This window comes from Odontesthes bonariensis, chromosome 3, assembly GCF_027942865.1.
Source record: "Odontesthes bonariensis isolate fOdoBon6 chromosome 3, fOdoBon6.hap1, whole genome shotgun sequence".
Lineage (NCBI taxonomy): Eukaryota > Metazoa > Chordata > Actinopteri > Atheriniformes > Atherinopsidae > Odontesthes > Odontesthes bonariensis.
In genome coordinates, this window is record NC_134508.1 from 14,281,580 (window position 1) to 14,293,218 (window position 11,639).

The 11,639-nt window shown below is 48.7% G+C and overlaps 1 protein-coding gene across 1 annotated transcript in view; it reads left to right on the top strand.

Annotated features, from left to right (window-relative positions):
* Nucleotides 1-10,367, top strand: part of lrig1 (leucine-rich repeats and immunoglobulin-like domains 1) — a 31,229-nt gene extending 20,862 nt beyond the window's left edge. The window contains exons 8-18 of the mRNA XM_075460416.1: nt 332-475; nt 2,457-2,537; nt 4,270-4,341; nt 4,807-4,878; nt 5,084-5,258; nt 5,378-5,735; nt 6,379-6,660; nt 8,118-8,543; nt 8,662-8,793; nt 8,901-9,188; nt 9,749-10,367. Coding sequence (XP_075316531.1) covers nt 332-475; nt 2,457-2,537; nt 4,270-4,341; nt 4,807-4,878; nt 5,084-5,258; nt 5,378-5,735; nt 6,379-6,660; nt 8,118-8,543; nt 8,662-8,793; nt 8,901-9,188; nt 9,749-9,951 — 2,233 coding nt within the window. The 3' untranslated portion in view covers nt 9,952-10,367. The remainder of the gene's footprint in view (nt 1-331; nt 476-2,456; nt 2,538-4,269; nt 4,342-4,806; nt 4,879-5,083; nt 5,259-5,377; nt 5,736-6,378; nt 6,661-8,117; nt 8,544-8,661; nt 8,794-8,900; nt 9,189-9,748) is intronic.
* Nucleotides 10,368-11,639: the final 1,272 nt, after the last annotated feature.

The window sequence follows — 11,639 nt, forward strand, 5'->3', positions numbered from 1 at the left end:
CATGCTCTCGTAAGTCTATAGACGAGCAAAGCGCCAACCGAGAATTTTCCCTCCCTGTCAAATGAGTTGTGCTTCTAAAAGTCTGCTAGACCCATTCTCGGTGGAAAAAGACATCACAGTGTTGCAAATAGATTTTGAATCAGCCATGAAATTTCAGTCTCATGATGTCGCAAGCTGCCTCAGCGTTCTGCCAACCTGTCATCTCCTTCCAGACCTCACACAGAACTTCTTTTCTTTTTTTTTTTTTCTCCCTCCTTTGCTCTCTCTCCTCCTCTGTGCCTGCCTCGGTGCTCTTTTCCATCCGTCCGCCTGTCTGCGTCTCTTTCTCCAGGAATTTGTCGTACAACAACTTGACTCGTCTGGATGAGGGAAGCCTGGCTGAGCTGGGGGATCTCCACACCCTCCGTCTGGGCCACAACTCCATCAGCCACATCAACGAGGGAGCCTTCAGGGGCCTCAAGGCCGTACGCATCCTGTAAGTACACCACCCCCCCCCCAACACGCCCCACAAAAAAAACCGACAGCCCACTTATTAAGTCATTGGCCCTTCTGATGATAAGGCTTAGATGTGCCTTCTGGGAGCAGTGAAAGCTGAGCTGTTTAATATTGGTTTGTCTCTGTGATATTTGATATTTCGGCTTATGGAACCCATTCAGTTGGCCCTACAAAGCAGTGGTTGTTTACTTCTTATTTGCATTCATCTATATTCATGCCCTTTCTTTTTCTTTTACTTTCACAAGGTGTCTGTTGTCATTGGTTACCTTTTTTTTTTTTTTTTTTTTTTTTCTTCACTTTCACTCTTGTCAGCTGCTTTGTCCAGACAAACCTGGATCTGAAAGTGTTCCGTGTCTTTCAGCTCCATTGATGTCCTAACCTCCACTTTCAGATGCCAGGGAGTACAGAGAGCCTTCTTTTACTCCAGATCCACCTTGTTTCACCAAAAGTCCCAAAGCGAGAGTAGGGGAGAACCAAAGAGGGAGAGTTTGTGGATAAATCCAGCAGAAAGACTCGGGGCTATTGGTTCTTGACCAAGGTTCTCTTGGCTTTGCTGCTTCCCAGTGAAAAAGCAGATATTGTGTCAGCGCTCGCCAGGCAAGGGTTGACGAGCCCAAACACATGGGGCCTCTCTTTCTCGGTTGGAGCACTGGGTGCCAGTGAGGGAATGCTAGAGAATGGGATGGCGAGCTTTGACTCCCGTTTTTTCCCTCTCGTCCTTAATTGCTCATTTTGTTTCATGTGGCTGTCCCTGTAATGCCCACTACTTCTAAGTGTTCTCGCTCGTCTTTGCTTGTCATCCCCACAATACAGGGTTGATTTATGTCCCTGTTTTGCATGATTTATTTTCCTCTCCTTTTCCTTTATCATTCCTGCTCTCTGTCTTTGAGGCAGGCCTAATCTAATCAGCGGAGGGGAGGAGAGGCATAGGCAGGGCCTTGAAAAGGAGCTGGGGGAGCTTTAATTGGGCTTGCGCTGCTGGTTGTGCTGGCATGGGGCTGGAGCCTGCATCAGGGTGTGAAAGCTCCAAACAAGCCAGCCTGCCCCTCTAATTCGGCCACGGGGGTCGTTGGCTCATCGGGGGCCCCCTCCACCATGCCCCCTCTCTCAGCTCCACGGCCCCCACCCCCGGCCTTGCTTTAACAAGGCAATGGCCATTCACATTCAGCCAGCCAGAAAGAGTAGGAAATTGGCAGCCCCAGTTGAGTCCCAACTAGACGGCAGCCAGCGGAGACTGAAAAGAACCAAAGGAGGATAAAAGATGCTCGGAAAGCAATAGGGAGGGAGTGGAGGCGTTGGAGGGTGTAGCTGACCATCAACCTCAAAGGCTTTTGTCAAGTTTGGAAGAAAGTCTTAATGGTTCAGAGGAGCTCTCCGACTCAGTTTTTCTTGTTGATCGCCTCTCAGAATGTTCTCTTCAGCTATGAGCTCACCGAAGAGGTAGCTCTTTTCACCTCACAGGAGGATGCATATGCATTCAACAAGGGTTCAGAAATGCGCTGTAGAAGAACTCCCTTTCATCTCTTTTTTTTTTTTTTCTTCCATACTTATTTGATTCCAGTCTCTCTTTTTGCCATGAAGACTCTTGGATGTATCATACCTGCCACCATTATTACCAACTGTCTGGCTTCTCACTAAGCATTGTGCTCTCGTTGGTCGCTCCACGCCATCATGAATTATACATGTTTCCCTTCGCTGGGGTTTGCCTCAACACGCATGCACACCCCTTCAACAACCCTTTGAGGAAAGAATGCGCTTGGTTGGCAGAGCAGAGCAGTGAAGGAGCTTTTAAGGCCAGGTGCAATGGGGGAGGGGGGTCGTGGGCAAAGAGCTAACCCATGACTTCCAGAGAAGCCTCTGCCAGGGCTGTGACACTGTTCAGCGATGGTAGACCCTGTTCTTGTTGGTCTCCTCCCGCCTTCCGTCTTTCTTATCCCCCTCTTTTCTCTCCTTCTCCACAGGGAGCTGGACCATAACGACATCTCGGGCACAATAGAGGACACCAACGGGGCCTTTTCTGGATTGGACAAGCTCAACAAGCTGTGAGTGTCTCCCCTCTTTCCTTTTTTTTTTTTTTTTTTTTTAATTCCCTCCTCTCTTACCCTATCAAGCCCTCCTTTTTGGGCCTCTTGTCTTGGCTTGCCCCCGATTTTGGGTTCTCTCTGCTCTTCCTCAGAAACTGAGAAACAGAAGTGAGCTTTCAGATGTTTCTGTTATACAAAAGTCTCCATATTTACCCTTCATTTCCAGCAAAGGGTTTTAGGCTGTAGAGTTCAGAGGCCTGAGACACCTGCTCCCTTAAGAACACACACTAAATTTGAAGAGGAAATGCTCACAGTGAGTTATAGGGCTCATCTTCTTCTTTTTTTTCTCCCAGTACTCGCTCATAAAAAAAAAAAAAAACTGAAGGTATTTTTTTTTTCCCTCTCCATTTGAATCTGGCTTTCATCTCGTGATTTTATTGTTTCCCTGAAGCTTTATGAGCGACTTGGGTTCTCGCTGCTGATAATGGCTCAAAAAGGAGATCCATTGAATCACGTTTATCTGTTTTTCATGATAACTCATCAGTGTCGTCAATCGGCCGGTAAAAAAAAAAAAAAAGTTCAATGTCAAAAGCTGGCGAGGTTGGAAATTGCGGCGAACGTGAAGTTTCTGGCAACGAGCGGCAGTCATCAACCTGCAAGATGAAAAGATGATGTCCAGCCAAGATGGTTCCCAGTGTGAGCTGCACTGAAAGAAAGAACCAGAGAAGGAGGGAGAGAAAGGGCTTTTCTTCAAGCTGGCAGGGGTGCGCTACCCAATAGGCTTATTTCTATTTCTCCTCCATGCCTCCGCTCCGCCTGTCCCCTCATTCCCACTCTCTGTTGTTAGGAGTTGAGAGAGGGTGAAATTGAGGGCCGTATTCAGTCATCAAACATCAAACGGCTCACACGCCCCGCCCTCTGACCCTGCCCCTTTTGCCATGGTGTTGGCGGAAGCAGCCTGCTGCATCCTAAAGTCAGCAAAGCCAGCCATGGGAAAAAAAAAAAAAAAGAAAAGAAGAAGAAGACATGGAGAACAGAGAACATCAAAGTGCCTACCACACGTACTGGGCTCCCTAAAAGGTTGTCAGTGCAGCCATTTTGGATTGACATTCAGATTTTATCCAGTTAAATTTGCACTGTTTGGCTGAACCAAATTCCTTTTAAAGCAGAAGTTGCAAAAGTAGCTGACTCGTCATCCCTTTGACAGGACAATTTGTTTGTGTGCACATGTGGATGAGTTTAAACACTGGGGTCCTCATTGTGAGCCAGCCAGCCATGTCTCCTCTTCCTGTGAAGTGAGGACTACAACAGGGAAGGAGGTTACAGCAGGGAGAGGGTGGAGGAAGGGATCAAAACCCCAACTCGGAGGGGAAAACATCTCACTTCTTGATCTGACAGGCCAAAATGATTGCATGTTTGCCCTTACAAGCACTTTGTATATGTGCGTGTATATGACACACACAGCCATGTCTGATCATTGCCATTAATGTTTGATAAAGATAAAAGCCAGCAAAGAACCCAGGTGTCCCCTCCCCGAGCCACCCACCGCAGCCCCATTCAGCTTCCCTCACCCTTCCTCCAGACTAATCTCCACACAGTTCAGATTTCCAATACCCCCCAATCCCCTCACTCTTATCAGATTCAGCCGGGCTAATTGTGCTTCTCTCCCCGTCTTGCTCTCTCTTCTCACCCCGTCTTCCTCTCCCTTTTCTGTTCATCAATCGGCGCCCTTCGTGTTCTGGAACGGCAGGACTCTGTTTGGAAACAAGATCAAGTCGGTGGCCAAGAAAGCCTTCTCCGGCCTGGAGACCCTGGAACACCTGTGAGTATCCCATAAGAGAGCAACGGAACGGGAGTCGAGTGTGAAGGTGGGGGTGGAAGTGGGGAGGGGAGATTGCCAAAAGGAGCTGGCAGAGTGCAGGTCGCTAGCAATTTAATAGCGTCTTTGTAAAAGGAGAAGACGGGCTTTTGCAAGCGCCCAGCTGCTTCTCTCTTGTTAGGCGAGCACAATCTCAGCCTTGGCCCCCCCCTTTTTTTTTTTTTTTTTTCTTCTTCCTGTGCAGGAACTAAGTTATTGAGCATATGGTGAGCTCTGTTGAAGAAATGGAATTCCTTTAAGCTCTTTCACAGGCCTTTGTCAAATTGAGGGCAGGGAGTGACAGAAAAGCTGGCGTGTATTCTTGAACATACAGACCTGGATATTTCCATCATGGCTGAGAGTCATATTCTTTAGTGGAGTCTGTGTTTGGTTGCAGCTGTGATGAAACAAAGTCTAATGTGCCAACAGGAACCTGGGGGAGAACGCTATCCGCTCCATCCAGCCCGACGCCTTCAGTAGGATGAAGAACCTCAAAAGCCTGTGAGTTATGTAGATGCTTTTACACACATACACAGAACTTGAGAGTGTAAAACCTCCATCCTCCAGTCAAAGCACATGCCTCAACTCTATAAACATTAAAACACAGTCCCTGTTAGCTTTTGGCGTCTGCACACTCTCAGAAATGCACTTTCAGCAACAGATGCAGTGGAATTGATCCGGTGTCCTCTCCTCATGTCTCATGTAGTCTCATCCAGAGCAGCAGTTTCCTCTGCGACTGCCAGCTGCAGTGGCTGCCCGGCTGGTTGGTGACACGCGGGCTGCAGGCCGGTGTCAATGCCAGCTGTGCCCACCCGCTGAGCCTGCAGGGCACCAGCATCTTTGAGGCTCCATCCAACAGCTTTGTGTGTGGTGAGTTATGTGTAAATTTAGTGATTATCTGATGTTTGACTTCATATCGCAAATGTTTTTTTTTTTTTTTTTAATCTCTTCACTTTTGTGCTGCATTCCCCCCCCCCCCCCCCCCCCCCCCCGCTTTTAGATGACCTTCCCCAAGCCCCAGATCACCGTCCAGCCGGAGACCACGGTGACGGTGCTCGGCAGCGACGTACGTCTCACCTGCACGGCCGCAAGCAGCAGCTCCTCCCCCATGACTTTTGCGTGGCGCAAGGACCAGGAGCTGCTTCGCCACGCCGAGATGGAGAACTACGCTCACGTGCACGCTCACCACCAAGGCGCGACGCCTGACGCGGCGGCGGGTACAGGAGGAGGCGTGATGGAGTACACCACCATCCTGCTCCTGCGGCGTGTCACTTTTGCCCACGAGGGACGCTACCAGTGCATCATCACCAACCACTTCGGCTCCACCTACTCCACCAAAGCTCATGTCATTGTCAACGGTATGTTGTTTGATTTGGTGGCAATTTACTAACCAGATATACAGAAAAGTATTAGTCTTAGTGGGGAGTTTTGTTCCTGAAGTGGAGTCATTGTGGTTCTAATCTAAAATCATGTAAAACAGGAATATTTGGGATCCATGGTCTTTTCAATATGTTTCCACAACATGTCGACTCCATCCATCATAGGCTGGTATTTGGAACAAATTGATTTGGCATCACATCAGGGGTCATCTCTTCTGTGCTCTGTCAGGTAGAGGTTATTCATTCGGAAGGTTGATTCCTCGCTCAAGTCTCCATCTGAGCTCTTGCTTATTGCTTAGTCTGTTCTCTGACAGAATCTTTTTTTTTTTTTCTTTTCTCTTGGCATACAAATGTTTATGGAAAAAGGTCTCCAATAGAATTTGAGATGTGGGACATCTAGCCGGTTGTTCTCGGGGGGGCTGAATGCCACAGCAGCTGGGAAAATGTGTTTGGAAGAAGTCAATGAGTATATCTGTAATCCTCAACAACTGCTGTTAGTTTCTTTGGCAGACCAAAAAAAAAAAACTACTCGAGCACCGTATGTCTGTAAATGAGGCATTTAAAAAAGAATAGGAATTTGGTCAACACGTGTTGGTCAAATACGTGTATTCTTCACCCACAGTGCTGCCATCCTTCGTGAAGACCCCCAGGGACAGCACCATCCGAACGAGAAGCACCGCCCGGCTGGAGTGCGCCGCAGAGGGTCACCCGGCACCGCAGATCGCCTGGCAGAAGGACGGCGGCACAGATTTCCCTGCAGCCCGTGAGCGCAGAATGCACGTCATGCCCGACGACGACGTTTTCTTCATCACGGACGTCAAGCCCGAGGACATGGGCGTGTACAGCTGCACTGCCAAAAACACAGCGGGCACCGTCTCTGCCAACGCCACCCTCACCGTGCTGAGTAAGAGCTGTGAATATCCGTCTCTCGGTCGAGCTCGACACGCATTCTGTGTTTATAATACACACAGTGTTTATAATATTCCCACATGTTCAAAAACGAGCAATTGTAAATAGCTGGGCACTCCGTTGGGAACTGGTCAGCCCGGGGCTGCAGAATGAGAAGCTTTTCTATTTTTCTTTTCTCTGCAGCTGCGGCCGTGCTGCAGGTCAGGGGCCAGAGGTCACAGTTAGGGGTCAAAGGGGGGTGGAGGTGGTGGTGGTGGGAGGGGACTCACAGAGGGGTGTTTGTTAGGCATTCCCACCCCCTTCTCCTCTCTCTGTGGGAGGGACAGTCATGGCTGCTTCACTGCAGGCCTCAGTGCTCCCAGTTTATTGGCTGTTTTACACTGTTAAATCAAACAAAACAGAGTCTCTCTCCTATAACCATCTCAGTACATAGATCATCTTTGTCCATTGTCTTTGAACTGAGCAAAAGAACCCCTTGTTGGACAGAGCTTCAAAAAAGTTCCAGGAGGAGGGGTCTTCAGTTACAAGCCTTAAACTCCCTTAAAGAACTTTGAAGCAACGGTTTTCTATATTTAACACGGTCACACTGGTGGATTTTGGGTTAGTGACACATTTGCATGCTGTGTGACTTGCAGGCGACTTCTCTACAGTTCAGGCGGGGTGCTAATCCACTCAGCAATGTAATATATTGGAGCACGCAGCCATGCTGAATCTGTGATGTTTGGGTTTGAAAGACAGAGAAGTGAAGGGGGGGGGTGGCTGCAGTTGAGGGGCCCCTGTCTGGTAAAGAGAGGTGAGGGGAGAAAAATGGGAGCCAAAGAAGAACTGGAACGGTGGAGTGAAAGGGGGGGAGGGGGTCGGGGATTTGGAGAAAAGAAGGAGGTGAGGGGCGGGATTGATGGAGAGGGAAAAAAGGATTGATAGAAGAGAGAAAGCCAACTGAAGTGGGTTAAGTGAGATCTCTTAATCTGTGTATGTCCCACTGTGAGGGGAAGTGCTCAGTCTGAGAGGCCAACCCACACACACACACACACACACAACTCACTCACTCACTCATTCACTTCAATGTGCCCCATTCAACAGAATGCAAAGTTTCTCAGGGAAACACTGAAAACATTGTTTCAGAGAGGATTCGGCCCCAAAAGAAATCTTGCTTGTATGTTGCGATGAAAAAGTTAACCGATGTCAGAATTGATCAGCGCCGCAGATATGACCTCAGATGTATAAATAACACTGTTGAATGAGGCTGTCATCATGAGAAAAGCTTTTAGTGGTTTTGTCATCAAACTCAGAAACATGGGATCAGGCTCAGTGTGGAGCACAGTCTGCAGTAAATAGGGTGAACAGTCTCTTATACTCTTATACTGCAGCAGAAATTATGAGCGACCCCAGGAATCCAGCAGCTTTCTGGCTTTTTTTTTCTGAGAAACGTAACACTGGACTGCTCCACAGAAATGCCCTACATGTTGGACGAGGACCTGCCTAAGGACCGCAGCGTGGCGGTCGGGGACACGGTGGCCCTGCAGTGTAAAGCCCTCGGCAGCCCGCCTCCCCGCATCACCTGGCTGCGCGACGACCAGCCGCTGCGCCCCTCCGAAAGGCTTCACTTCACCCCCGGGAACCAGCTGCTGGTCATCAGCTCGGCCTCGCCGGAGGACGCCGGCCGCTACACCTGCGTCATGTCCAACACGCTCGGCACGGAGCGCGCTAACAGCCAGCTGGAGGTGATCAGGAGCCCCTGCGACTGGCCCAACACAGTCACCATAGGCATCATCGTTATCGCCGTGGTCACGAGTATTGTGGTGACCTCGCTGGTGTGGGTGTGCATCATCTACCAGACCAGGAAAAAGAGCGAGGAGTGCAGCGTGACCAACACGGGTGAGTTTAGATCTGCTCCGTCCGTAAGATGGAGGTGGAAATGTCACCTGTACAGTAACTGATCAGTTAACCTACTGTTTTAGCTCCAATCTCAGTTTTGGTCCTTTTGCCTTTTCAGATGAGACGATTGTCCCCCTAGATGTCCCCAGCTACCTCTCCTCCCAGGGCACTCTGTCTGAGCGGCAGGACGTGTGCATCCGCGTGGAGGCTGGCGGCGGTCCTCAGCCTAACGGACACGTAGACGCCACAGGTACCTGAGTTTTTCATTCATCGTCAGAAATAATGAAAACAAATCCTAACCAGGGTTTTGTTGCGCAGATGTGCCTTTGATTGATTTCTTGACCTCTCACCCTGCAGGTTTCGATGGCGCAGTAGTGTGCACAGATTGTATGGAGACTGGCAACAGCTACTCCAAAGATCCCGACTACCTGACCCACGGGTTCGGCCCCTCTTCAGGGGCTGAGTACCAGCAGCAGTGCGTCCCCCCGCCCTACTCTCACTGTTACCTGGGGGAGCAGCATGACACGGAGTTGCACACGGCTCCGCTCTGCAACGGGACTCCCTACGGGATCCGAAAGGACACTCAAGGATCCACATTTCCAAAAAACCACAATACAATACAGCTGAACCAAGACGATAGAAAAGGTAAGGTTGGACGTGTGTGGCGAGTTGAAATGCAGTTTTATTGCTTGCACGCAAAGTCAGCAGTGCGCGGGTCCAGAACAGATTCCTGCATCTTTAACCCATATATCCAGCACACCTTCTTCGAGGCTTGCACTCTCCTAAAGGAGTATCACTTGTATCAGGTGATACCATGAGAAACTATCCGCAGTTTGCAAGTTCTTGTCAAGGCAAATTCTTTTCGACGTGATTGCGGATTGATTGTCTTCCAACTACATCTGACAGCGTATCATTGTTGCAAGCCCAGAGCCACTCAGGATATATCTCTCCGAAAACACTGGAAGGGAGCACAGAGCCCTCGCTGCTGCCAAACCACCTCAGATACACGCCAGGCCTGCTCTGGGATTTAGCTCCTGTAGCAAGGAGCAATATGAGCAGAATTGGCCTTCAAACACCAATTCTTAGTCACCTCCACATGTCAACACAGCTCCGTGCACATTCCACCACGTCATTTTCTGAAGCCGAATGCATATTTGTCAATATACATGGCACGTCGTCACACTCTTCTTTTCTTTGTTCATCAGTGAGCAGAGCGGGACAGACGCCGGCGAGCGCTCCATCACAGGAGGACTCCTTCCACAAGCCAGTGAAGCTGGCCGAGGTGACGGGCCACGGATGTCTGGACACTGACTGTGAGCCTGAGCTCAGGCAGACTCTGCTGCCCAATGGACACGCCCTCAGAGCCTCTCAGAATCAGAGCGCCCCTCTGAGGAGAGCCAGCGACTAGCAGGCACTGAATTCAGCCCAAAATGTGGACACATTTTTTTTTTTTTTTTTCTTTTTTTCTTTGTTTGTTTGTTTAGTTTTTTTTTCTTTTTTTTCTTTGCACTGGGAAATAAACTGCTACCTCATAAGGAGGGGGAAAGGTCCGAACCTCCTGCATCTGGACTGACGGGAGGAGGAAAGGTACGGGGCAGGGAGAGCATCCGGAGTTTGAAGGTGGAGCTTGTGTGGGTGGCGTCCCATCTGAGCGTATCGGCTGTACATAGTTTAAAAACCTTCATTTGGAGGTGACCAGTTAAAAAGAAAAAAAGAAGAAGAAAAAAAAAAGAAGAAGAAAGTCTAGCTCCAAAAAATGTGACTTACATTTGAAGCATGTAAATGTAGGGAATCTTGTACAGTGTAAGTATGTGCAGTGGGGGGGGGGGGGGGGGGGGAGAGAAATATACCTTGGGACTTTTGACTGTACATAAGAGTTTTCTTATATATTATATAACTTTTACAAAAGAGTGTTTGAATATATGTGCATGACAAAGAATAGGAGTGATGATATTTTTATTTTTCTTAGGGGGGAAAAAAAAACAGCGTTTTTCAGCTTTTACCAACATTCAGCTGCAGTGCCTTATTGCATGATCAAAGAGAACACAAACCTGTAACGGCGTATATTAAGAGACATTTTATGTGAGAGATACCGGTACACTTTTTATAGCAAACAAAACACTCGATTGCACTTGAATGTGTTGTTGTTGTTGTTGTTTTTTCTTCCTTCTGAGACAAACGGCGCCAGCTGTGGCCACACAGAAACATAATGCACGTGCATTGTTGGTTGTATGAAGGCTGAGCTTTGATCTGAATTACTTTGGTACGTAAGATGGTGCGAAGTGGGGCGTTTGCAGGCAGTCGAGTTGAAGCACTTTTTAATACTCACTTCACGAACAAGCAGATCGTGCACATCATCTGCCAACGGGAATGCGGGAACCTTCTCTGTGCGAGGAGACATTCCACACACTTCGACACAGTCGACGTAAAACTGTGCACGCTGTACCCACTGAAGGCTCTTCCACCCTTTGACAATACCACACAATACTGCAAAAAGCTGTTTGCTCTGACCAACTTGGGATAAATGCTTCTCTTATTCAAATTTAGGTCCTGGAAGTGACATTGGAACAAGTTTGCAACCAAATGAAGAGAAACATCAGCCAACAGCTGTTGTGTGACTGCAGTAAAAGCCGATAGTCTTGTGTGTAACATTCTTGGTCACATTCACAATTAAAGCTGCAAGCGTGTGCTCTTGAGCACGTGCATTTAATTGGCTTAATCAATTATTCTTTGAGTATGGGAAAGATGCGTCATTGTGTTATACTGCTGTAATATGCAGCAACATCCATTGTTGTGCATTTGGAAGCAAATGGCCAGTATTCCACCTCAGTTCCATCATCACTACAGTTCAGTTGCGTTTCATGTATGAGGTAATGTGAGCAGTTGGGGAATCTCGTGAAACGTGCTCTAACCAAACCAGGATTAATGCAGTCAGGCACTCCCCCAGACTGTCACAGTCCCTGGATACACTGGGTCCGGTTCAGTCGGAGTAGTTACATTGTTTAAGGTACGCATGCGTTTCCTCTGGTCTGATCTGTGCTCTGTCACCGGCGGTCCCACCGAGGTAAGGCTGAGGGCACCCGGCTCTGGTTACAC